Genomic DNA, 27,682 nt, shown 5'->3' with positions numbered 1-27,682 from the left:
GCTACATCTGAAGAAGGCCGGAACTCTGAGGGAAGGCCAAGCTGGAGCAGGCTGTTGCTGGGAAGACTGCAGTCCATGGCAGGGACCCACACTGGAACAGTTTGTGAAGCTGGAGGAGCCCCCTCCCCGCTACCAAAACCCCACCACACAAAAATGCAACACATTTCACTCCTCACCTCTCTGAATCACATATCCAAGAATTATCATTAATATCCACATTCATCACACAATTTTCACAAACTTCACTCACGTCAACAAAAAAAAAATTACTTCCCCACACCAAAATTAGAATAACATCATCACAATACTGAACAAAAATACACAATCCACCCCTTATCCTTCCACCGCAATTGCAACAACCTAAATTCCCATGTTGATTCTACTAATGCTGTTCAGTCCATGTTTTACTTGTTACCTCTCCCAATTACTATCCTTATCTCAAATTCCTCATGCCCAATGCTGGACCCCACAAAAGGACTGTCCTAGTTTAAGCCCAGAGGGCAATTGAGCATCATGCAGCTCATTCCTTTCCCCTCAGGGATGGGGAGGAAAAAATAAAACAAAAGGCTCAGAGATTGAGACAAGGACAGGGAAGGATGACTAGTAATGATAATAGTCATGGGCAAAAGGCAGAGTCAAGTGGCGAAGAAAAAAATCAATTTAATTTAAACACCACCAACACTTAACAATCAGAGTAGTACAGTGAGAAATACAACCACATCTTAAAAACACCTTCCAACTACCCTTCCCTTCTTCCCAGGCTCAGCTATGCTCCCAATTTCTCTACCTCCTACACTCTCAGCAGCGCAGGAGGGCAGGGGATGGGGGTTGTGGTCAGTTCATCATCCATAATCTCTGCCACTTCTTCCTCCTCAGGGGGAAGACTCCTCACACTCTTCCCTTGCTCCAGCATAGTGTCCCTCTCATGGGACAATCCTCCATGAACTTTCTCCAACATGAGTCCTCCATGAACTCTCCATGAACTGCTCCAGTGTGGGTCCCTGCCATGGGCTGCAGTCCTCCCAGCAACAGCCTGATGCAGCTTGGGCTTCTCTCAGAGTCCTGGCTTTCTTCACGTGAAGCCACTTGCTCCATTGTGGGATCCTCCACGGGCTGCAGGTGGGCATCTGCTCCAATGTGGACCTCCACGGACTGCAAGAGGATAGTCTGCCCGCTCACCATGGGTGGCAGGGGAGTGTCTGATACAGTGCACCTCCACCCTCCTCCTTCTTTCTTCCACGGTCCTTGATGTTTGCATAGGTATTTCTCTCACAACTCCTCCTGCTCTCAGGTTCCCCTTCTTAAATACGTTATCATAGAGGTGCAGCTACCATTGCAAATTGGCCTGGCCTTGGCCAGAGGTGGGTCTGACTTGGAGCCGGAGGAGCTTCTTGAAGCTTCTCACAGGAGCCACCACTGTAGCCCCCTCCCCTGCTACCAAAACCCCACCACACAAACCCAGCACACTGTCTGAACCTCTCCTAAATTCTTGTACTGGGTCTGTCTGGGGTGAAGTTAATTGCCTTCCCAACAGCCCCTATGGTGCTGTGTTCTGGATTTGTGGCTAAGATGGTATTGGTGACATGGCAACGTTTTGGCTGTTGCTGAACAGTGCTTGCACAGCATCAAGGCTTTCCTCTTTGTTTCCCAGTCTGCCCCCTCAACGAGTAGTCTGGGAGCAGGAAAGACATTGGGAGGGGACACAGCTGGGACAGCTGACCTGAACCGATCAAAGGGATATTCCATACCATGCAACATCATGCTCAATCAGCTCAGTCATCAGCAATAAAGACTGAAGTAAAGGAAGAAGAAGGAAGGGTTTTGATTTCCAAGGTGGCCATTGTTTGGAGAACAGCTGGGCATCTGTCTGCCAGTGAGAGGTGGTGGATGATTGCTTTAGTTTTTCTTAGGGTTTCCCCCCCTGACCTTTTCTTCATTAGTTAAACTGTCTTTATCTCCACCCACATATTTTCTCACTTTTGTTTTTCTTGTTTTCTCCCCTGTCCTGCTGGAGGTGATGGTGGTGACTGAGTGGCTGTGTGGGTGCTTGACTGCTGCCCAGATTCAACCCACCACTCTTCTCCATCCTGGACGTGTGCTTATTTGCTGTCTGCCAAGTCTGAGACATCTTATTGGACTTCAGAATCACAGCCATTAGCAGAGAATAACTGCAGAGCAATTCTTGGAGAAAGCTGCAACTCTTCCCTTTGTGGCCATACCATCCTGTATGGTACACTGCAGTCAAGGCTCCACCTTGGAGAGGAGCAATGCTCCGCATAGGCGGTCTTCCCCTTGCAGTTCATGTAACCCACCACAGGGAGACAGCTGCAATACGTCTCTGAAAAAGAAATGGGCCGAAAATGTCAGGCTGAGGAGTTTGTATGGAAACTATTATACACCACTGTGCAGAGATTTGGCTGCTGTGGACTTGCCCTTTTCTGAACCAATGAGTTTGGCTGCTGCAGGCTGAAGCTTATAAGGAGCTTTGACCTCTGGCCAGTTCATGGGCCTGAGGAATAGCCTTGGACTGGGTTGTGAGGGGGCCTGTTAGCAAGAGCATCGCTGTCCTTATTACAGAAGAAAGCAACTGTGGAATGAAGGATGTAATATGTTGTAGAGAGAGAAGGGTCCCATGGTTAAAGCAGCTCTACACCGTGTTGCAGAACCAGATTTTTTTCATGCTTGTGCTATAGCTTTCCTGGCCAAGGCTGGGAATTTCACTTAAACTGTGCTTTGCCTTGGTACCCCTGAATGCCTGAGCTTCATTTTGTGGGAACTTGATCTGACATCTAGACTAGGAAAATACCTGGATCTGAAATCAGTGTTTCTTAAAAGTACACAGTACTAACCAGCCTCACACCGACCCCTGAGGTTAGCTTCCACTTATGAGCTGTGCTCCATGGTCCCATGTGAAAAACAGGGCTGATAAATACCCCACTTCTCACAGGGGTGTTGTAAAGAACCATGAAGAACAACAGAGGGTACCCTTGAGGAAATTAAAAATTCAGACTCTTTAAAGCACATAAATAAACTGGGCGAACATACACACAGGAGGTCTGAAAATACTCTGGCAGTGAGTGGTGGTGATTCCTGAAATGGATATGTGCACTGAATGAGACAAGGTCCATGAACTGAAGTATGTAGCATTATGAATGAGCACAAAGGGACCAAATGACGATTGAAGCTATCATTTTATTTTTGGTACTTCCTAATTCTTCATACCTGGCTGCACTCAATCAAATGTCTCTTAGAGCAGTTTACTGTATGCAAATGACTTTAAAATTTTCAGTAATAGCCAGCCTTCCCTTCCCCTGTGGAAGGATTTGCAATTAAAATCTCTGGTACTTACCTGCTGTTAGGGCACCAGTGAGATTCTCTATCCAGCCATTCAGCTGCTCATCCTTGTCAAATGTGGGGATTTATATTCCCCGGACACCCCCCCTTTCCACAGTTGGCATAAGCAAGCCCTGTCCAGGAGCAGAAGCCTCCCAGCACCAGGTGTGCCCCATCAGCATGTGATCTCCACACAGCATGGGTCCTTGGTGACTGCTGCCAACAGTCCAATGACAGGGATGTCAGCCACAAGTTTCTCCATGCTCTGTGGGTCCCTAGAGGTGATTGAGAGTCTACAGAGTATGTTTTAATTGACTCGTGGGAGAACAGACCAGTCCCAAAGTGCCCAGTAACCCACTTACATGTGGGATTTTGCACCTGAAAATAGGACTTTGAGCATGAGCCCTGTAAGTACTCCAGCCACAGGCGGCACTGGGCATCCTGCCTGACATGGTGAGATTTGGCTCAGACCCCTTTTAGGAGGTTTCACACAGTCTGTGGGGCAGCTTGGTGCTGTGGGGTAGCACCCTGCAGTCTCAGGCACAGAGGGGGACGGGAAGGGAAGGGAAGGGAAGGGAAGGGAAGGGAAGGGAAGGGAAGGGAGAGGGAGAGGGAGAGGGAGAGGGAGAGGGAGAGGTAAATAAGAGAGTGGATGGAGGGAAAAGTATATTTGCTGTATACTAAAGCAGACAAACTGGATGGCAGAAGAAATGTATTAACTACATGTTCCCAGGGGCTTGGAATAAAGAGTCTCTGCTAATAGTTTTCATATTTTGTAAGATTACTTTAAAAAAGCAAAGGAAAAGAAGGCAAGCTTCTGGCTATATGAAGCAAAATCGACTAAATATGAGGCTTCTTAATTATCTGGAGGATTCATATTATTTACTGTGAGTACAGCTCACACATTTGGAGGTAGTCACTGCATAAACTCATGGAAGCAGCTTCACAGTGCTCATTGGAGGGTAGGACAAGTGCCTGACCACTGGTAGGGGCTGCCCTGCTTGGTACAGCTGCTGCCTGCAGTTATTAGGATGTGAAATACAGTTCTGAAGTCAGCTGCTGGCTCAACACTAAGCAGCTTTCAGTGATTATATGTGACGAGCATAAGCCTGGTGTGCCTAGATCAAACACTGAGAAGTTTACACAGTCACCATCCTCTCTCCCTTTTACTGTGAGGGTACTCTTGCACTCGCACAGAGTGTGGCCTTTGGAGGCTTCCTGCAATCTTCCTATCCCCTTGGCAGCTAGGCTTTATTTTTATTTATTTTTATTTATTTTTCTATTTTTCCCATGATTGAAAGCTCTGCCACATACTTCTCTTTGCTCTGAGCCAGGAATAACTCCTTTGCTGCACTCTCAGTGCTTGGTACAGTCACTTCTTTCATCTACTGGGTGAAGCAATCAAAGGTGACAGAAAAGCAGCGAGCCAGGTAGATGGTGTCAGAGGGAAAAGCAACATCTGAAAGACTGTCACAATTCAGATAATCTCCAGCAGTCGATGTGCATTTCAGAAAACACTCTGTGCTGGGGGTCTCTGCCCAGAGCCATTGATGGTCCCCACTGTGCCCTGGTGGGGCTGGCTCCCCCTGCCCACGTGCTGCCAGATGCCACTGTCCAGGGCTCTCACACTGCTTCAACTGCAAAAAATTACAATAAGCATTGGCCCAACATCTTCAATGCCTAGATCCAGAAAGACTTCAGTAGTCTGCAATAGGCAGGACATGAGCACCTTACCCTGTCTTACCCTGAAAGGTTGTAGACACCTATTAAGTGTTCAAAATGAGCTATTGCACATGCCCAGAGCTGTCACTGTCACAGAAAGCATCTCCCATGCAAGTTCATTTGTGCTTTTTTAATCATTTTAGATGTTGATACATAGTAGAAAACCTGGTGTCTGTAACCTCTGCGGCCTGAAAGAGGATGGGTTCACTCTTTTTAATGAGACTATCCTGCTCACCACACTGTAGACCAGGTTGAATCTGTTCCACTTTGCAGCAAGCAGTAGCTGAGGCTTGGATCCAGGCACTCTCCTCGGGGTCACTTATGGCCCTTTTGCATGGAATTGTCACCAGAACAAACACAGGACCATCTGTGGGACTTTTTTCTCAGGTGAGCACCTAAAGCACCAAGCCAGACAGGCACATATCCCAGCCTAATGGGTTTGTATGCTCTGCTAAACAGCAGCCCAAGTGTGGTGTAATGGGGAAGAGAAAACTCCCCTCTGGATTGACTGGAGGTGGAAATGAGAGGTTTAAGTCCTCTGTGAGCGCTTACTAGAGAAAAGTAAGGTAGGAAGAGCACCACCACACCTTGTTCGAAAAACTAGGCGCTTTTCTGCTGTGAACAGCTTCAGCACTTCTCCCTGGGAAGTTCAAAGATGTAAACTGCAATCACACCTAGGCCCCCACCTCCAGGTTGCTGGATACCTGTGTGTCTGAGCTGTACAAGATTTCAGCATACCCCAGGCACTGCCCACCTTTCTCTTTAGCAGCTTGGCTGATTTCCTAACCTGATGCTGCAGGCAACGGGATGAAAAAAGTGGACTCCTACTGCCCCCTCACTCCAGTGCCTGCACTACATCTGGTTAGTCTTGCACTGAAGCAAAGGGAAGAACTGCTAAGGATTTTTTTTCATCCCTATCAGATGGGGATAACAGTAAGTTTTTTCTTACAGATCAGTTCCCAAGTGCTTGTGAGTGTACAACATGAACTACCACCATTTCCTTGAATGAGGACTGAATGCAAGGAAGCAGGCTTTATAGGAGTGATGCACAACAGAGTAGCTACTTTTGCAAGGCAAGAGCTGTGCTGAGGTTTTGACTTGTGTTTTAATTTCAAATCTTGGTCTGCAGATAAATTTTCTAAGTGCTCACAGAGGACTCCAACCTTTCAATTCTGCCTCCCAGAAGACTATGGCAGGCCAGATGGGAGTTTTCTCTTACCCATACTGCTGCACTAAAGCTGATGCTCAGCAGAGAAGATGGTGGTTCTCCTTTTTTAAAAGGGGTTTAAATGCTAGAATCAAGTTACCAGTGAGGCAAGTTATCTTTCTATGCATTCCCTTTAAATACCTCTCCTAACTCCCACTCCATGTGAAGCTTTCCTTTAGCTTCTGCAATACAGACAAGCCCTTTGGGAACTAGTCTTTCCTGGAAAATGAAGTCAATGCATCAAGTCAGCTGGTAACTTTGCAAAGGTGCTGTCTTAGATAAGGACTTGCATGAACTGTGTCACAGCTACTTAACTACTACGTTTTACAGAGCTGAGTTTTAAGGTAGTTTGGGCATTCTTAGCCTTTGGTAACCCAGTTAACTAGTATATGGAAGCAAGATTAATTTTTATTAGCTTGAAGTATCATATTTTATTCAAGTGATAAGAAATATCATAATACATTATGCATCTGCCAGTTATATTCCATTTTAGTTGGTTCCAAAACCTAAGCAGTAAATGAGTAATAGTTTATCTAGTTAAACTTTAAAAACAGCATTCCACACAACCAATACTGGAGATGTCAACCGTATAGTAATTCCAGCATTATGTTGTTATGGCTTTCCAGAAAGTCATAAAGTTAACAAATTAGAACACATCAAGAGCCATTTTCCAAAGGTTTATTGAAGTAGCGACAGGTTGCTCATACTGTGCTGGAAAAAGCAGTTTTATTGAATTCAGATACTTAAAAACAGTATTGCAGCACAAGATATTGCTATTTGTAAACTAGACTCCATTGTAAACTCTAATCCTTCAGGGAGAGTCAGTTTGCAAGATCTAAGACCTATTTCCTAGCATAATAATCTTGCGCTCATGGAAAAACTGCAGAAAGGCACTTGAAAGCTGTTTCTTCCTTTAAGACATGGACTTTTTAAATCTTGCTGGTAAGAATTTCTCCTGCATTAATAGGTATGCATCTTCACTTCAGCTTTACTCCAAGTCATCATGATGCTGAGAAGTCTCATTAATAACCTGTTGAAAAACAGAGACACTTTCATTAAGTTTTAGCAGTAAGATTGTGGCTTTTTTATAGTTAAAATTGGAACATCCAGTACTACAGAAATGTGAACAGGTGGGTATCAATTCTCTCTTATGAATGAGAAGTTCTAGCTGGTAAATAGAGCACAGAAACTATTTCAGCTTTACTTAGTCTGAACACAGTGTCTTGTCCCAAACAGGTACCTCTATTTACTGCCATGTTTTCCTCAGGTGATGTGAGAAATCTTTTGAGAATTTGCTAACTCAGCTGAACTTGAATACTCCTTACACAGGTAACTGCCAGCCACTTAAGGTTTTACTATCAGAAGAATTTTGTGATTGTTTCCACAGAAGTCTGTTTGCTACATCTGCATGTTCAGCCATGCAGCTCAGACTGCCAGATGCTGTTCAAAACTGAAGAGCATTTTAAGGCAACCAGCTGTGAAAGAAATAAAATCAAAGTTACCACCAACCTGTCCATCTCTAGTTTCGACGGTCTTAATTAGAAGTGTCCTCTTTGAGTGAGTATCAACCATTGGCTGAGACTCAATGTTGGTTTCTGCAGAAGAAAATGTATTATTACCAATAGTCTAGATGAAGTGTCTCCTCATAAAAATGAAGTGTAACAGGTTTTAGTGTCTACTTTCAGAATTCCAATTTAGTATATGAAGAAGTCTCCTGTTCTGAATAAGCAAATATTCTCCCTTTTCTCCCTGGTCCTCTTAAAGTACCTTCAGCAAGCATACAAACAAATCACTCACTACATACTGATAATTAAAAATATCTGTGCACACGAACAAAGTAGCTCCTACCATCCAAATACTGCAGTTATATCTAAAGAAAACATTTACACAGAACTGCATTTATACAAGTTCAAGTACACAAGTAAAAGGAACTATCTAGAACCCTTTTGCTAATGATAGAACAACTGTCTAAACTGAAGTAGCAGAAACAGCTTACCTCTCAGGTTCAAAGAAGCAAAGGTTGGAATAGGCATGTTAATCCTGAAGGAAAAGAAGAAATGGATAAAATCAGACATGGGTATAGAGAGTCTTCTAGTAATTGCTGTTTAGAAAAGTATCTGTGTGTCATTTTTTTACCTGCTCTCTTCACCCTCCAGCAGTTTTCTGTAGGTGGCAATCTCAATATCAAGAGCCATCTTTACATTCAGCAGGTCCTGGTACTCGCGGAGATGGCGAGCCATTTCTTCCTTCATGTTCTGAATCTCATCCTGCAGACGGCCAATAGTGTCTTGGTAGTTAGCAGCTTCAACAGCAAAATTCTCCTCCATTTCACGCATTTGGCGCTCCAGGGATTCATTCTGGAAGAGAATAATGAAGTCAAACACTGCTGCAGTTCAGCCACTGTTCTTCACCCTCAAGGCCCTCAATTTTTTAAAAGGGAAGTTGAGTTATGTTAGCATCCTTTCTGAAAATTCCCAGATATGTCCCAAATTTGTCACTTCCTTTTCTTCCCCTTGCAAAGTCTCAGTGGGTTACTCTGCTACTTGACCTGAGGTGTGCCATGTATTTGTTCTACCATGTGCCAAAATAATCCCTTACAGTAAGTCCAACACATGCAGCAGAAGTCAGAATGCAGGCAGTCCTCAGTGAAGGGAATTGTAGGTGTACTACACACAGTTAAATCCATTTCAAGACAGCCTTTAAGGCAGTCAGGTTCTAGTAACAGCAGGATTTGCACCTCCTTTCCACTGCTCCCCCAGCTTTTTTTATACCTTCAGCTGTACCTGACAGACAAGCCACAAACACTTTCTTTGAAAGTGTTACATAAACAGTGAATGTTATAGCAAGAGAATGAACTCACATTTTATAGTTTAAGACTAGCTCAGTATACCAATCTAACCAGTGCACTGTAGTCCCCAGCATCCTTTTCAAAAAGTACTAGTATGCTGCTTTATTGCATGGGAGATCAGCTGCATTGGTATCTGTATTAACAATTAAACTTCAGTGCAGTGCTTAAAGCTGCAAAGGGAAGAATGTCCCAACAACTGCAGTCTTCTACTTACGCTTCCCTTAAGGGCATCCACTTCGCAGGTGAGAGATTGAATCTGTCTGCGGTATTCATTAGCTTCTTGTTTGGCCTGGCGCAGGGCATCATTGTTTCTGTTAGCAGCTTCAGAGAGATCTGCAAACTGTGGAAATCCCCAGTTTGGTTAGTGTAACACTTCAACAGAAATGGTATAACAGACTTCTTTTAGACACTGGCAACTGAAGCCATGGCAAGCCTTAACACCTGAAACATTTAAATATTAGCATTGCTCTTAAAATGCCTTTCTATTTCTAATTGTTAAACTGGAATTCATAGTTAAGCCTTTCCTATTTGTTTCCCCAGCCTGTATGTCTCCCAACTTTTCATCATTTTTTCATCCATTCCTTTCTCCAGTATTTCATCCAACATCTGCTTTCAGGTACAAGCACAGGAAAAACTCCAAGTATGAATCCATTATTCTGATGCTGTAGTTATGGCACAAAATAATGTTTTCAGCCATACTCTTTCCAGACTAGGAGTTTAAAGAAGACCCTTTACCATGGCTGTGTTCATGTCCAGCAGAGACACAGAGGAAACACTGAGTGCTACAGCAAAGTTGTTATGTACAGTTCCAAGTACCCAATAGATCTGAACAGATTTTACTTACTTTGGACTTGTACCACTCTTCAGCTTCCTGAAGATTCTTAGCAGCAACGCTTTCATACTGTTGGCGAACGTCACGCAGGGCAGCAGTAAGATCAGGCTTAGAAACATCCATATCAATCTGGATGTGCTGTTCCTGGAGCTGGGCCTGCAGTTCTCGGATTTCCTTAGAGAGAAGCAGACACTCGGTGTTATTATACACAACATAGAAAGCATATGCGGGTGAGGACTCTGGGCCAGAATCAGTGAAGAGCTTACTTGCTCACTAGACTGTCAGCATCTAATTACAGACCTCAATTCCGCTTACCTCATCATGAAGCTTCTTCAAGAAGACAATCTCCTCTTGCAGGGACTCAACTTTGCGCTCAAGATCAAGACGTGCCAGGGAAGCATTGTCAACATCCTGACCAGAGAGAAGAATGATTAGCAATTTTACAAACTGATGCAGACAAGTCTTCTATGGCAAGTTCAGTAGCATACAGACTGATGCAACATTTGACCTTTTTGGCAAGACAATATGAAATCAAGAGCTGTGAAAAACCTCTTTTGGCCACCTCCTACCCCAGCCTCAGAGACCACTATACGCACCTTTATTGTGATTTTGGGGAACTATACAGCATATGTAGACTACTTTATCTTTGCCAACATATGGCTGACCATACTCAAGGGCACACAGATCATGGTGGGTGTAAACTCTGCTTGAAGATGAAGCAGGTACTTGGGTCAGAAGCCAGCTATAAGATATTTTAGCTTGACTACACTGAAAAAGAGTTAGTCTTGCAATCTGCAATCTTCCATTTTTTCCAGTGAGGCTTAAAATTGCAACCCATGTACCTGAATGCCTATCAGTGGGCTTAATTTCTGGTTTACTTCTTATGGACTCCTTGGTGATTGGCCACAGAGCACTCTGGGTCCACAAACCACAGCTTGAAAGCATATATTAAAGCTAGTGAGGTATGCATAGGAATTGCAAGCATTTACTTCTCCAAGCAATTCAACAGATCTCCCTTGAGAAGAAGGTATGAGCATAAATGCAAATGGAGTCATCATTGCTTACACCCTCACAGTAGCTGGCAAAGACTCCACCTTTTGCTGTACAGAGATAGTCTTAATCAACAGCAAAAATTCATTTAAGGCATAACAGAAGATATGCCATGGATGTTACAAGCAGCAACCTGAATTAGTTCAAAAACATAACAAAACATTGATTGGTAACTTCTTACATTTCAAATGTGCAAGACAGTTAGTTTGCAAAGGGAATGACTGTTCCTTTGTACTAGTTAGATACTCAGTTGCATGCTTATGTTCACATGGCATCAACGTATCAGGTTTTCACAGCTTCCGTGAAAGCTATTTTGGATTGCCCAAAGCATAAGCTTATCAGCAGTTCTCACTATTATGGCACCTTTGAAACAACGAGTGTTTTCTTTAAACTCCTAGAAAGCTGTTCTTTGGATCACTCTGACTTTGGGGTAAGGTTCTTGCTCCAGAAGAATTCATCTGTTTTCTTTATCTAGCAGAATACCCCTTTGATGTGTTATTCCATAACTTCCCTATCAATTCCAGTTTTACACCCACACAGTTCACATCGTCTCTGTTTTTCAATTCAGAGAACAAATTCCTTAATTCATATTCTCCTCCCCACAAAAACCCCTGAAGATCATTCTGGAAGGAAATTACATGGCTATAACCCAACATGTTTACGCAATTAGACAGACATCCAAAGAGTTTCCAGTGGATTTTACAAAAATCTGCGTCTTAAAGAGTATTAAGTTTTTCAGAACAACTGAACAGCTATAGGATTTTTAGGAGCTTATAATAAATTGAAAGCATCTTAAAATGAAGACACTTAGAAAACATGTTATGTATTTTACTATATATGTTATCATTAGTTTATCTGTATTTCCTAGATTTATGGAGAACCACATAAATAAGCTGCTTGTAGCCTGAGTGAACACAGTGAAAGGCATACATACATGCACCTGGACTAGACATTGATTTTATCCTAGGTGAGTCTTTAATGCCAGTCACGTAGTATGCAGAGTTGAGTATCCGTGTTTACTTCATACAAACCTCATGTTAGCCAGGAGCAGACCTATTAGTCTTGTCATAGGTTCAGGACCTGTTCCTTGCTGCCAGAGCAGCTGGCAAAACCGCAGTCAAGAACTTTCTCACTAACTGTGATGTTTGTTTTGTCCCAGAGGAAAGAACTCCCTGAACCTTTAGGTTTAGTTTATGCTATACACCCCTCCAGCATATGAGTACAACCAGATCTTTGTTCTGGTGAAGAATTAAATTAAAATTCAGTACATGAGTTGAACAGCAGGAATTTGGAAATACAGTCTAAGTTAAAATATTTTTTCACTTTCTTTTAAAATACTGGTATACAACTGCTCCATCAAGTAAAAAGTAAATTTGATGCTACATCAGAACATTGAAGTATCTGCTGAAGTGTTCTGAATCTACATACACAATTTTTCAGTGCAAGAATATAATGGCTTAACAAAAAAATGTGCATTTTATTACAATGGAAAGCACAACAGAATGTTTCAACTTCAGTGTTCTGTGAATTTAATTTCACTTGCAGAACAATACTTACACTGAAACGGATTTAGTTTTCAAATCTTACATGTCAAGCCTACATTTCCACAGCAAGGAAAAATTAGGTATTACCATTGTTCAAATCACGCTAGGATGCACCAGTTATGTCATGGAGTGGATTTAGTGTATTGTTTCCACAGACTATGATTTGCAATTCTTATGCATAAGCTACACTTTATGAGGTTAAATGGATCCAGCTCTGACCATTCTGTACACACAGATCTGCTCAAGGCTGAGCTCCTGAACTACTCCTTTCCAGAGTGCAGGGAAGAGCTGGATAATGAATGTGGGACATGCACAAAGCCAAGTTCACGTAAAAGCCTAAAGCCTTCACGAGTTTAATTGGTTTGAAATAGTGGTAGACATGCCCTGAAGTGCACCAATTAAGTCTGAAAGATCATTTAAGCCAGACTTAAGTCAAAGGATCCTTCAGTTGATTTGAGCAATGAATCAGAAGAGATTAGGTTCTCTAAAACTTAAATGCTTCTGCATGGAACTTCGCACTATGCTAAATTGGCTTAGCACTCAGAAGCTTAAGTTAAAGCAGTATCTCAGACTGTTCTGTTTCAAACTTCTGTCCCCAAAATGCCAGCAGAGACTGAACTCCCAGACTCCGAATGGGAACAGGTGTCTCGTTTCCACATATTAACTCAAGAAGACTCCTGCTCTCCTTCAGAGACTATAAATATACTGTAGTCAAAAGCCTTGCCTAGGGAAACACTGACAATCAAGTGATGATTTCCTGAACAGTGACATCTGCTACACCAATGAAGAGCTCTGAGATGAAGTCAGCCTGTGGCCAGCTGTCTGTAGATAAGGGCAGTCACTTCCAGCTGGAACAATAGCAATGCCGCTTTGCACCAGTAAGTTTAGGGAAGAGACCTTGTTTTGAGAAGGCACATTCCTAAATATCTACTAGTCCAAACAAGGCTTAATCCAAGTTGAAAGATGGCTTTGCACAAGTGAAAACCCGAGCTTAACACTTTTTGAATACTGTTTGCACAGTTGGCTCTGGCTGTCACGTACATTTTAATTTATCTGGGTAACATCATAGCATCCTACAGAGACTAAACTCTAAGGCAACTTGTTCCTATGTTAACATCTTGTTTACAGAGGCTTAAATTCTATGTTCCTAACGGACATCCAGAGGAGGCAAACTTGACTGCTTTGACCTCGCCCCAAGGAACAAATTGTCTATTCTTGCCAGAAAACACCCATATGAAAAATTGTATATTTGAAACTGTTGCCCAGTAAGGCATTGACCAAAGCTCTTCATTTAAAAGGATCTGTTTTGTATAAAAACCGGACCACATACACGACAGACACTTTTTGCTCGAAATATGCCCGCACCATTACACATTTAGTAAGAATGCAGCCCACTGCGCCCTCCCCTCCGACACAAAGGGATCTATTATTTCAATCTGCTGCCACCACACTTGCCATAATGCCATAATGCCTTCAATCTGCATTCCACGGTGAATCCCATAGAAACCATTAATACCCTTCAGCCAAGCGAGCAGATGGCCCCCTTTCACTTTTATTGGATCGGAAAGCGATTCCACGTCGGAGCGTTTTTTGTAAACCAGGCTAGACTTGGATAAAGCAAGACAATAGTTTCACCCCCCTCCCTTCAGACCGCAGCATCCCCCTAAAGAAAACAAGGAAGGTTTGCGTGAGAACCGCTGGAATTCCTTTGTGCGAGGAAAGCAAACTCCTGCAGCCCCGTCGTCCCGTCCCAGGCGCCGTCGCCACCTCGGGCTCTCGCTCCCTCCCCCCGCAGCCCCCGCTAACCTGTCTGAAGGACTGCAGGGTGTTCTCAGCCTCCTCCCGCTGCAGCATCTCCTCCTGCAACCTGGAAGGGGCGAGACAGCGGTGAGGAGGGAGCGGGGGGATCCCTGTTTCTTTTACTATCAAAATGGGGCTACCAGTGGTAGAGAATGATATAGGTAGTACAGGGCAATAACAATGGCATAAAATTTAACCTTAGACTGAGTAGCAGCAGATTGGTTTTGGTATGGATACAGAAGTTGTTTAAGGGAGATGACAGAATCCCTGATATTTAGATAATTTATCACTTAAGTAGCCAAAGCACAAAGCATATTCTCTAATCCCGCACTGGCATGTCAGGTAAGGGATATCTTTTTCCTCTTTGTTATGGGAAGTGAATGATATGATGTAGAGGTATTATCTGTAATGTATTACTTCAGTGCTTACGGGATGCAAAACTACCGTTGATTTTCAATTTCTTTTAACTTGCAGTCCTTCAGAAGCAAACACTTTCACTGCAAATTCTGATAAACCTGAACATGAACAGTGGGCAGCAAGAAAGGTAATCTTCACACCCCAATTCATAGTGAAGTCAGCTATTATACCTCAGGTATTGTACTTTACAAGGAAGAATCAGAGCCCATATATTTTATTAAGGATATTTATTTTTTTGGTAAAGGAAACTGTACTTTAGTTTCATTCAGATGACAACCAGAAGTTCAGCAATGTAGTTTGTATCTAAATGTAGGTCCTTGAGGTTTTAGTTTCCTTTATTCACTGAAGCTTAGTCAAGCAAATGAAGCTGACAAGGTTGAGCTACTGAAGTGCTTGCAGCGTAAATCCCGGACTACAGCTCATTCCATTCACCCACTGAATAGGAGGCAGAGGTCACACGGCATTCCTGAAGCTAAGGGTACCCACAGCCCAGCCTGGATGCTGTTGTGCTCTCCGGCCCTCTGAGAGCCCTTTATTTAAGCCATCAAGTTTGAGCTGTAAGCCTTTGTGAGCCCTGGCACAAAAGTACACACTGCTTCTGTGAGCAGGCAAAAAACTAAAGCAGCACATAACCAACAGCCTCACAGATTAAAGATGCTTTACTCAGAAGTATTGATAGTTTTAGCAGATTGTTGGCTTTTTAAAGGTGCGCTGTGCCCAATCCCTTTTTTCTATCAGAGCGCAATTTATACTCCACAAGCACTTTAATGGCACACACATGCAGCACTCATCCTTCATTCAGAAGCTGCTTTGCCCCTAAAATTCAGAGAAATGTTTGTTTTAGTAAATAAATATGACCCAATCCCCATGTTTCAAGTGTAATTTCCATATGTTTATGTCACTGCTGCCATATGTACTCTTGGCCACCTGCCTCGCTGCTATTTCTCACTATGAAATTTTCCTAGAAATGTTCAGATATTGTTAGTTGTCTGGACTATAGTAAACCTTTAAGTGACTTTTTCTGGTTGGCACTTACACAGATGCATAAATGGAGGAAGCTCTAAATTTCTTGTAAGGCTGTAATAAATTTAACGTACATTTGCATCCCAAACCCCAATGGAGAACAAGATCTGGTCTCTTGAAATGCGAAAAAGTCTCCACAGTACTTGTCAGGAAAGAATCTGTATCTCAGTGTATCCATAAAAATCATGGAGAGTGTACTTATTTGAATTGAAATGAAACCACAGTAATCATCCTAATTTTAAGGAAAGTGCTATGGGACTCTTGGAGACTCTGGCTGGTCAGGATCTTGACCGCTTCATACCTGAAGGACAGACAGCTAACAGCATCACTAAACACCACATTGGGGATTATTCATATTATTTGTCATCTGTGTTGTTTATTGAGATGCCTTCATTTGCATTTCCAGTATGCAGTCAGGCAGCTGCTTGGTCAGTGTGTGATGTCTCTTACCTCTACAGAGGTAGATCAGAGGTAAGGCAATGTCACTCTTAAAAAAGGAAATCAGTGTTTTGATCAGGAGCCTTTCAGTTCACACTGCAAAATCTGATTTGGCATTTTTTGGCTTTTGGCCAGAGAACTGATTTATTGTTTCACTAACAAGAATGAAATACAGAATCAAGCCCTAGAAGTGTAGCAAAAAATACTGGATTGTTGTGTAACTTCTATTAACACGGAAAATGGGTATGCACAGGGAGAGGGTATAAATGCCTGAACAGCTTTATACTGGACGTCTGTTACACTAAAAATGAAAAGGTCCTCATAACAGTCAGGATTTTTCTGATTTTCTTCCACAAATATCTGCTGGTCTGAAAACACCACTGAAAAGACTGGCATTCACTTTTTTTTTTTTTTTTTTTAATTTGCCATTTCATCTAAATAGTAAGAAACTATAAAAATTTAGTCCAAATATTGAATGTGATTTCCAGCTATTCTAGATCTTGACTAAACATATGTGAATGCTTTCATTAATCAGATTTATGCACTTTTAGTAAAGTTTCCGCTTCCAGGAGGTATCAAATGACCCATAAATATTAAAAAACAAGGGAAATCATCCAGCTATGAAAATGCAATCACTTTTGTTGTCAGTACCATAAAGCAACTTTAAGTCCCGGCATGCATGAGGCTGTAGAGACATTTCTTCATAGTTCCCCTGCTCCATGAATATTGAACAAACTCCAGGCAAAAGGGATCTGCTTTAACATGAGGACATGAAAGACTCTTACCATCCTACAGCAAACTGAATAGGGGCTCTCCGTACTGCTCAGCCATAGCAAGTGCTGTGGCCTATTGCTTGAGTGAGTGCTCTACCTTTTAGTCCGAAACAGTACTTCCTCCTTCAGCTGTGGTCTGAAAAGGCTAAAACTGCTACGGTTTTGAAAACAGAAAGGTTCCTGTTTCCAAAAAACTGGTTCTGGCTATTAATATTCAGCTGGGTTGGTCCCCCACTTTAGCTGAGAGCTAAGTCTAAGGAGGAGCCCCCAAGAAAGGCCGGTGCATCCAGGGAAGAGCCGATTTTTCTGAACCCAGAGAATACAGCTCCCTGCATGCTGCCTGGGAGAAGATGATTTGGGTATTTGAATACCACTGGGCTGCAGAACATCTAAATGTCCAGGCACTGAAGTCTCCCCTTGTGAGTAACTTCCTTGACTAATGGTCTTAAGAAAGAAATTGGCAAATTCTCTTATGAAATCTATTTTTAAAAAGATGTTGCCCACAGTCATTGCCAGTGTTGCAAAGCATATCAAACTGGTGTGACTAACTGCTGATTTTTTCAAGGAAATGACTAGGGTCTATACTCAGAACTAACCAAGTCTCTCTGCAATATTATATTTTAATGTAAAATGAACTATATGAAACTTGCAGGGGTTTCATCACTAGGGAAGTGTTTTGAACATGACTCATGCAAGCCAGTTGCATGACTTACATTTCCAAAAATTATTATTCTTGTGCGAAAAGTTCCCCTCTACTATGGTTTCTAATTGCCAGAATAGGACATTTTCTATATCAAAATATGATGAATCTCTGGAGAAGAGGAGGCTGAGGGGAGACCTCATCGCCCTCTACAACTACCTGAAAGGAGGTTGCAAAGAGCTGGGGATGAGCCTCTTTAACCAAATAACAAGCGATAGGACAAGAGGGAATGGCCTCAAGTTGCACCAGGAAAGGTTTAGACTAGACGTTAGGACGTATTTCTTTACAGAACGGGTTGTTAGGCGTTGGAATGGGCTGCCCAGGGCTGAGGTGAAGACCCCATCCCTGGAGGTGTTTAAGAGTCGAGTCAACACAGCGCTGAGGGATCTGGTGTAGTTGGGAACTGTCAGGTTAATGGTTGGACTGGATGATCTTCAAGGTCTTTTCCAACCTAGATAATTCTGTGATTCTGTACCAATTCAGGTACTCATTTTCAAAGCCAGTACAGCCCAGCCCTCTGCCTCGAGTGCCATGGTTGTCTCAAACACCATGCACAGTTTTAGCAACACAGACAAGAGAAAGAGAAGTTTTTCAGCTCTACCATAGGTATAACAATTTATTTGATCCATCCCTTAAAGAAATGGATGACAACCTGTATACTCCATATATCTTACTTCACTTACTAGCAATATACTGACTGCTGAATATCAACAATACATTTAGCAATGACTGGGACATAAAGGACAAGAGGTTTGGTGTGGTTTGAGGCTTGATGCTCAACCTGAAACTCTTTAGGCAGAGCTAATTCCCAGAATGCAGAGTCCCTCAGTCTTGATTTAGGTGCCCAAAATGAGATAATTTGACATTTTAGCTCTCTGCTGTCCTAGCTTCATGAAATTTGTATTTTGCCAACAACCAAGGAACTCTTTGAGGATCGTGATAGGCACTTTATAAAGACCATTTAACTTAAATATCAGATAAATGATTTTAATTTATAGTCAGCTTAAGCTTTCAGTAAGATCTATGTAAATTGTTGTGTAATGTGCAGGGCTTCATTCTGTCCTATGCCACATTGCTGACTTCGCTATAATGACTTTGCTGTCAAGAACGGTGCTCGGTTGCTTTCCCTGCAGTAGGCTGTTGGCACAGGTAGAAGTCAACAGCGTGGATGAACATTCATTTGTTGCATTACAATGGGAAGCCATAATATTAATCTGTCTGTGATCACTGGTTCAAATTTTGAGACTGCAAACCTTTTCAAAGATGAGTCATCCATTCTCTCTTTTGGAAAAAGCTGAAAGAAGTGATTCTAGTGTGCCATTAATGAACACTGTCAGTTAGACATTTACTACTTCTTTTTGGCCAAGGTTTTTGAAGCAAACTGCTTAAAGAGCTCCTCCAGCCAAAAAACAATTAAATCTGAGGAGTGACTTCATTCTTTTCTCTCCCTCAGTTCCATCACTCACACAAAGCATAAATAGCATAATGTTTTCTTGCCATGATATACCAGGAAATGATGATGTTCTTTCTGAGGAAGAGGCAGGACGCAGCAATAGAATCGTTAATTGCACGCAGCAATTGTTCCATTCTTCCTTTGAGATGCCCAGCACAAGCAGAACACTACTAGCTCCTTGAGGGCCAAGTTTTTAGTCTATTTCTCAGTCCAAGTTCTTGTGCCAAATCCTTGGTTCCAACAAGACTCATAAACTGAGTGTACATTGTGTTAGCCATTCTGGGATTAGTTGGCTCCTTACAAAGGGAAGAGGTGGTGATGCACACACCCCAAAGCTGAGAAGGCTGAGTTTCTAAAAAGACGAGACTGGTTTTACATGCCAGTTCTATGCCTAATTTTCGAGCATAAATATATTCTGTCCAGTTGGGATTGAGGAGGCAAAATGATCCGGATTTAAGATGATAGTATGCATAAAATAGTGGGCTACAGGGAATGGAGTGGAAAACTTATTATGTGTAGAGCAGATGGTGCATATGGCTGGAGAAGGAAATGAGCAAATATCTGGAGGAGTGGAGGCGTCCACATTTTCTCAGGTGGAAAGGTGTCCTGCTTCCCATTACAAAGACAAATTCACTATCTGCCTGAAATTTTCCCTGAGAATTTAGTCTTGCATTTGGACAATGTTTGTGTGTGTTTGTTTGACATAGATTGGGCACTTCCTATAAACTCCATGACATGGAAGTTACCAAGCCTACCATGTAAGTCCGAAGCACACCAGGATGAAACAACAGGTCAGCTGTCGGGATCTTTCAGTGACAGAGAAATTATTTACCCTGAATATGGTAATAATGCCACTGTCCTAGAGTTGTGTTCTGAAAATAATCAACTTCTGTGGTATCAAGAGGAATATTGAGATATATCCTGCAGATGAAAGACACAATACTATTGTACTACAACATACATGGTGGCTGGACTGGTAATCCCAATGGAAATTATGAACAGTGTAGGTTAGTTAATTACTTGAATTTAATTCTGTTAGTTTTTCAACAACTGTGTGCTATACCATAGGAACTAAGTCTATCTGACTTGGCACTGTAACTGCAATGAAGTCATCCTCAGGGACTTCATCTGACATGCAGGGTTCCCAACAGACAATTTCCACAATTTCCCATTGTATTTCACTTACTAATTATGTGAAACATGTTTGCTGGAGTCTTAAATCAGCCCAACTCCCTACAGATGAACATTGACACTGCCAATGCATACTGGCATGTGTCTTGTGCAAGGAGATTTCTTCAGAAATAACTATTTTAGGCTTTCTTGAGACATTTAGGTTAGGCTTATTGGGGCTTCTTTCTCCAGACTGTCTCAGCAAAAATAACATTGGAAATTCATAGCCCTTTCTCTAAAAAAGGTTTGTTTCAACTGTAGAAAACCCCTGAGCTTTTTGTTCTTAGTTGAGGCAATACTTAACTGAGGGAAAGGACCCCAAAAGACCTAGCAGCCAAAAATTACACTTTTATATTTTAGCTGGGATTTTTTTCAGAATAAGTTTCCAGTTTATCCTTAATTTCAGTTTATACTTACAAAATCTCACAACTTCTTCAAATCTGTGCTTTTCTACAGACTATTGTCCAAGAGACTTTCTAGGAGAAAATAGCTGTGTCCCAGACGCTAGGCTTTATATGCTTGACAGAGATTTGTAGACACATCCAAAGTGAGAAAGAGAATATTTACAGTGCAATCACTTCCGTAATTACAGTTCATAATTGATTTAAAATAGCTTTAAATTAGTTTTAAAGTAACTCATTTGCAAAGTGCCAGCGATATAGCCAGGGTGGAAGACACCTCCGTGCTGACTAGGGACCAAGCGCTCAGCTTCTTGGGCAGGTTTTACCGTACTTACTGTCTGCAGTTGTGGTTTATCTAATTCCAGGAGAGTTCAGCAGGTCCACAGTTACAGCTTTACTGTGGCTGCTTTAGAGATTTTCTTTCTCTCTGAATGAAACACCCTACTACTGAAATCCTACTCCCACAGCGACCAGCATAAGAGATCTCATTACCTGTGCTAACTACAGTCTTAGTCAAAGATTAAATTTATCACATGGGACTGAATGAAAAAACAAAGTTTGGGCAGGGGCTGAACTCCTTAAGAGACAAGTCTGTGTATACAAAAGCTTTAGGTGATACGAGATGGCCTTGTGAGCAATAAGACATGACCAGCACCAACACAGAGCTACAAGTCTTTCTCAGTTTGCACACTGTGCAAATCATATGGGGATACTGGAAGAGAAAGTTCCTGCCTGAAGCAAAAAGGTAAGAGGCATATCCAGGCTCACCATCTGCACTCTTTTTTTCTCTCCTTTCTCTCATCCCCCCTCCCCCCGAAAGAGCAGCAGGCACCATGCTGTTTGCTCCTGCCCCTGCAAGGGAGTTGGGATCTCCCACGCCATTACCTCATCCTGCCGGAGCGGCTTGAACTGATCCCTCCTTTAACAAGGCCTGGCTCCGTGCCTGCTGTCACCCATTTCCTGTGACCCCTTCAAGGGTCTGATTCAAAACACACTTGTTGCAGCAGCAATCTTTTGGCTGACTGCAGTGGGCCTTATAGAGCTCACGGACTGTTTTGTTCAGTCTAGCGAAGGTTTTGGGGTTTGTTTTTCTTTTTTGTTTGGCTACTAGCCTTTTTTTTTTGTCCTTTTTTTTTTTTTTTTTCTCAAGCGCTGGAATGTGTAAGTACAACAAGAAAGTCAATAACATTATGTAAACATATGCCTCTCATCCAGCCTGGGTGACCACTGCAAGCCAAACATAACAAACAGGACAGATTTATTTAGATTTATATTTATTTAAACCAGAAAAGTAAAGATTTAATTAGAGAAGCAATATATTTTTTTTTATTCCTTATTCCCTACAAAGTAGATGCATAGCTCCAGAACCTGAAAACAAGATTCCAAAATGGAGAGATTAATATATTTGAAAAGAGAAAGGTTAAAAATGTTTGTGTCTGATGACTCTTCCAAATAATTTCAGCTACATAAATTTCCCCTGTATAGAGTTCTTAGAAACGCATTGGGAGAGGCTAACAGACCTGATTTGATGTGGGTTTCATTTCTAGTCCTGCAGATGCGTAGCATTATAAATGAAAATCGTAGGCTTCGTTAGCCATACTGGCACGGCCCATCAGGCTTCCCAGAAGTGCCACGTCTGTGGCTGACAACTACCTTTACCGAACATCACTTCAGCAGAAAGCAAGTCTGATAAATTCCCTCGTGAAATATTACATCCAGTACAGATTGATTTGATAAACTGCAAAAGGTTTTCAGTTTTATTAGTAACATACTGGGCCAATGGTTATTGAAACAATAATTTATGCTAGACACTCTCTGAATTTTTTCAATTCAGTGGTTGCATTGCAAGGGTATGACACGCCTCACATTCTTTCATAGCCACAGTGATTTTTGACCTAGAACATGAGCTTCCCTTCTAGACAGCTGAGATCTCTCTATACTCTTCTTGACCCTCACTTAGGTATTTAGTAGGTTGGACTGGACATTTGGACACGAGAAGCATTGTTTCTTGTTCAGCCGTCAACATTAATATTTGTCCATATTGAACAGCCAGTGTATCAGCAGAGGGAGATTTTTCTTGCTTTCTCTCCACTTTCTGAATATAGAGGAAATGCTCACAAACACTTCACAGCTACAGGTCTACTAGCTTCCACTACCTAGCCTTATGTTGAGGGGTTACATTCAAAGGAAACTTCAAGCAATTTATACTGCTGCGGTATTGTGGCATCCATAAAACCCTGTGACATACACTGCAGACTGGCAACCTCCTGCTCACAGCTGGGTTCAGGCAGAGGCCTTGCTGGCATGTCAGTCTCTGCTCTGCTGCTGGTGGGAGGGCAGGGAGAAGAGCTACGTGTAACTGCAGAAGGCTTGAGATGCCTGTAAAATGTTTTGTGCATGTTTGTTGTGTGCATTTGTTGCTGGTGTGAATTATAGAACACAACAGCTAAAATCTTTTGTTCTCACATTGAGGATGAGAGTACGTGTTCCAGTTATAGTTTGTAATTTTACCTTTCAGTTGCCAAGTACAATGCAGAATCTTAAGGCAGTGTTTTTTGCATGTTTCTGTGATGTTGTTTGGCTGCATTGATAACTGTAACATTTTTAACAATTCTAAAGCATTTTAAGAAGAAAACATATTGCAGTGGTTTTGTTTGCGTGTTCCTCTTAACCACATGTAGCTGTTTCACTGGATGTGTTTACTGGTTACCAGGGCAACAGTTTCAGATCTAGCATGATTACCTGTATCATACCACTCATCAGAGATCTGGGCAAACTTTGGAAACTTCTACATTGAGGAAATGCTGCTAGCTGCTAGGAGGCAGGAGCTTTCAAAAGCTGTCTCAATGAAAATGCTGATATCACATCCTTATGTCAACAGCTTTAAAAATGTCATTAAATGATCAGTTTGCTTAAAATGTATTTTACTATAAATATATTAGAGTCAAGAAAATAGCTGCTTCATCAGTCCATTAGCATAGTTCTATAGATATGCTCATCTAGAATAAACTAACATCTTTTTAGAAAAGCCTGTCAATTGTTACTTGAAGTCAGCTGTATTGTTGAGGCTTAACTGATACTTGAAACAGCCCATACCTGTATCCTAAAAAATGTTAAGAATCCAGAGGTGGACATTGGACTCCAACTTTGTCATTAATCTCCTCTGTTAATCAAATTAAACATTCATTGAGATTTACAGGAATTCATCCTATATGCACAGAGAGGAGAAAGAAGGAGCTGTCATCCAAATTTCAGTAAGGGAGAGAGACTTTCCAGTTGGGAAATTCTGGAGACATGTGGCTGCTTTGGGGTCACAAGACAAAGAGTGAGCAACCATTTAGCCTGCCCCATGGCAGTGGCAGCATGTGTTAGCACGATTTTCTGAGTGAAGTATGAACAACCACTTTCACAGGGCTCATCCTCTCTCTGCAGTATTCAGCTTTTCTGCACTAAGAAGGATATGAGTGGCCATGGATGTTAGCCCTTCTCGGCCATCGGCCCAGTATGTGAAATAAGCAGGGTACCTTAAATGCTATTTATGTAAGGTCTTACCCAAAAGGTATGGGTATAATTAGGCTGACTTTACATTTATAAAGAAAAGAGCACTAAAAGTAACTGTTTCCAGATTCCTTCTCTTAATTTTGGTCCTTTTCACAGCTGTCAATAATGAGAACCAGGTTAGGGCAGACACAGACATAATTACAAAACTGACTACTGGCAGTTTAAAAATGAGCACTAGGGAAATTTTGGTGTTTCCCACTCTTTACAAGAAAAAGCCAATAAAATCCCATCCTCGTTTATGAATTTCTTTGTTGCCAGAGTGGAGGCATGTTGATCAGATTCTCCAGTTTACTACACTGGTGGAGGAGGTAGGTGGAGGATTTCCCCTGAGCAGGGCGTGTTCTAGTGCCACCAGTACAGCAGAGACATCTCTGCTGCTTTCTCCATCAGACTCCACCTTTCCCATATGTGAATGAGAACAATACCTTGGAGTCAGGGAAAGGAGAGGGAAAAGCAGGGCTCAGCTATGTGTCCCTGTTATAAGGAAATACTGCTCCTCTGTAGCTTTAATTGCTCCAGGTACTGGGCAGCTCCAAATAAATGAACTGCTCCTGGCTGCCTATAGCTCCCACTCATCACAGTATCTAGCATTGCTGAAATACTAGTTTAAGAAGCTTAAACTCATTCATCAGCTTTACTAATTTCCCTAGTCTAAAAGCTACCTTTTTGTTCACCTTCACCTTGCATCTGTATTTTGAAGGGGTCCTACTGAAGTGTGTCTTCTTAGCTGATAACAGCCTTGCTCTTTGTAGCCCTCTTCATCATCTTGAACCCTCTTCTTAGGAGCCCTCACTATCTTTGTCCTATGACTGTTTTCTTCAGCTGGCACATTCCTGGTTTTGTTATGCCATGTGATTTACTCACCTTTCTCAGTTCTTCATCAGCCATCCAAGCAGGCAACCTGCCTCACTGCTGGCTGCAATGTGTGCTGCTCTCCTCTGGTACCCTGACCGCTGCATTTCCTTTCAGAAATTCTAGAAGTAGACTTGGACTTCGTGTTTTAGTCACCTGCTTATTTCTATGGCTGACAAATAAAGCAGCATCCCCAGGATCTGGTGATGAAGATCCACAGGTGAATGACAGAACTGTGTCGAAAAATCTGGCAAGGACCAATATTCTTACTTTGCATTTTTGTTTCCAATTCCTCTGTTTTCCACAGCTGGTGTGTCCCATATTCCGGAGAAGCATGTTAAAAGGCAGGAGATTTCTCTCTTATTTGCCCTCCAGTTTAGCTAAAAATTCTTCCTCCACAGAAAGGCAAGAGGTAGGAGCTGCTATTGTGACAGGCTGTTTGAGGCACTTCTAGAGAAAAACAAATATTTCTCAAATCTACCTTATTTTTGACAAGTTTTCAAGAAGCTCCACAAAAATATGATTAACTCAATAAATTATTAGAGAAACATGTTCAGGGTGGTTTGGTTAGGGTTTTTTTAGTGTTTCATCTTCACTTTACAATGTAAATCTGCAAAATGAGGCATTGGTGAGTCTCTACTTGTATATGGTGGGTAACCCACATAATTGTGTACCAGATATTTACTCTGTTATATATATATATATATATGCAGATGCATCTGTCTAGTATTTGTTTTAAAAACAAACTACTTTTCATGGGTGACCATGTCTTTGAGCTGCCTCTTTCTTTTCAATTTAGCAACAGCAATTTCGTAGTGTTGGGGCAAAATAGAACAGTTTCATCAGTTATTTCCTTCCTTCCTGTTCCACCAGCGGTGCAGGCTTTGAAATGACTTCTCAAAAACATCACTGCATGCAGAAATCACAGGACGCATAGGCCCATAAAGCTGTCAAGGGCCATTCGTATCAGCTGCCCAGTTGGACAGCAGGCCAGCACGCACATGCCCACATGGGGATAAAACCCCTTTTGCCGCTCTGTGTCCCCCTTCTCTCCCTGTGCCCTGGCCAGGTACAAGCCACACAGATGAATTTCAGCCTCCAGCCTGCCCCTCCCTGCTGCCCTGTCGCTAACAGCCAGGCTTGGCCTCCGCCTCCCTGGCAAGCACTGGGCACTCTGGTGGCACAGGGCCTGAGGAAGGGCGATGGCGCTGGCGATTTCATTGCTGCTCTTGTGAGAAGCCCTCAGCCAGGAGGAGACGTAGCCCCCAAGGGCATTGATGGTGGGGAGAAAGGCCTTCTCCCGAGCCCCCACGCCCGGGAGGGTGCAGGTGTCAGAGCCAGCATCGGCCCCACGACCACCTCAGGGGGCAGCGGAACCAGTCATGCCAGCGGGTGGCTTCATCCTCCGGGCCTAAGCCCTCTTCGGGGTTTAACGAGCAATTTTCAACGCCGAATTAAGTCGGTGCTCGGCAGCTGGCGAGGGTGGCGTGGAGCTGTCAGCCCTGAGGAGCTTGGAGAAGGGCGGGCAGGTGGGAACGAAAGAGCTGCGGAACGTGCGGGCGGTGCTTGGGGAGGCTGCCGGGAGGGCCGGGCCGGGCGCCGGCTGCCGGAGAATGGCGCCGCTGCGGGTGCTGGAGCTCTACAGTGGCATCGGGGGGATGCACCAGGCCCTGAAAGGTACAGGCAGGCGGCGGCCGCTAGCGCGTCCCCTCGGTGCTTGCTGCCGCCCGCCCCCTCGCCTGACTCCTTTTCCTCCCCCCCGCCCCCATCTCCGGGGTCGCCATCTTCTCGATGGGACCCCGAGTCGTGAGGGGAGGGTGTGGATAGCGCCATTTTCTCGATAGGGTGGGCTGAGGTGGGCATTCTCCTCCTGCAGCCCCTTCCCCAGCAGGGAACGTCGCCCCCCGCCCCAGCCCCCTCCCACTGTTTCGCACAAGCACGGCGTGGAAGGAAGCGGTGGGCTGGAAGGGCGTCCCCCCATCCCAAGCCCCGGCGACACAACCTTCCGCTCTGTAGGGGCAGGGAGGTGACCTTATGGCGGTGGGGTGGGGCTGGTGTTAAAGGAGGCCGGGGCCGTCTCACGGGCCTGCTCTCAGGGACTGCGTGCGGGTGAGGTGTGAGGGGCACGGGCAGCTGAGTTCTGGCTGGCGGTGTGTTTGCGCTCGGCATCTGTGGCTGTAAACCGAGCAGTGCCACGAATCATCCCTGGCCTGCTGGGTGGCACCGGGTACCCAGGAGCACACTGGGATGGAAGTTATGGATCCATGGTCCTGCTTTGGCACAGGTAGCTGCTCCTGGGAAGGTTGTGGTTTTGTCTTCATTAATACATGCTCTGTCTTCTACTGGCGAACTCCTGCTGCAGATGGGATCTGATCATGCAGAGGCACAGAAATGATGGTCAGATTAGCCAGGGCTATTTGACCAAATTAGCCATTGGTGTGGATGCAGATTTGGTTTTCATTGCATATAGTTAGATGAATAACTGGTGTGTGTTTCATATGTGAGACTTGTAACAGCATTTTCTAAATAGGAAAACTGGTACAGAGAATTCATTCTAG

At 43.2% G+C, this 27,682-nt stretch overlaps 2 protein-coding genes across 11 annotated transcripts in view; one reads left to right on the top strand and one right to left on the bottom strand.

Moving 5' to 3' along the window:
- Nucleotides 1-6,667: 6,667 nt before the first annotated feature.
- On the bottom strand, nt 6,668-16,891 carry VIM (vimentin). The gene is made up of 9 exons (XM_026843327.1): nt 16,866-16,891; nt 14,343-14,472; nt 10,258-10,353; nt 9,955-10,116; nt 9,325-9,450; nt 8,399-8,619; nt 8,259-8,302; nt 7,772-7,857; nt 6,668-7,292 (listed from the first exon to the last, which is right to left on the bottom strand). Exons 1-9 carry the CDS (start codon nt 16,889-16,891, stop codon nt 7,251-7,253), a joined length of 933 nt encoding a protein of 310 aa, XP_026699128.1. The 3' UTR covers nt 6,668-7,250.
- TRDMT1 (tRNA aspartic acid methyltransferase 1) overlaps nt 14,813-27,682 on the top strand; it is a 42,201-nt gene continuing 29,331 nt past the window's right edge. For 6 of the 10 annotated variants that reach the window (XR_003397862.1, XR_003397863.1, XM_026843455.1 and 3 more), the window contains exon 1: nt 26,692-26,801. Coding sequence is in view for 4 of the 10 variants with exons in the window: in XM_026843455.1 (XP_026699256.1) it covers nt 26,738-26,801 (64 nt within the window). In the remaining 6 variants the exon portion in view is untranslated. Of the gene's footprint in view, nt 14,881-26,348; nt 26,654-26,691; nt 26,802-27,682 lie in introns of those variants that run through there. The other 4 variants (XM_026843459.1, XM_026843456.1, XM_026843457.1 and 1 more) reach the window with 3 other exon arrangements.

This window comes from Athene cunicularia (assembly GCF_003259725.1).
Source record: "Athene cunicularia isolate RWA chromosome 2 unlocalized genomic scaffold, athCun1 chr2_part1, whole genome shotgun sequence".
Taxonomy (NCBI): domain Eukaryota; kingdom Metazoa; phylum Chordata; class Aves; order Strigiformes; family Strigidae; genus Athene; species Athene cunicularia.
This window is presented reverse-complemented; position numbering and strand designations above follow the sequence as displayed.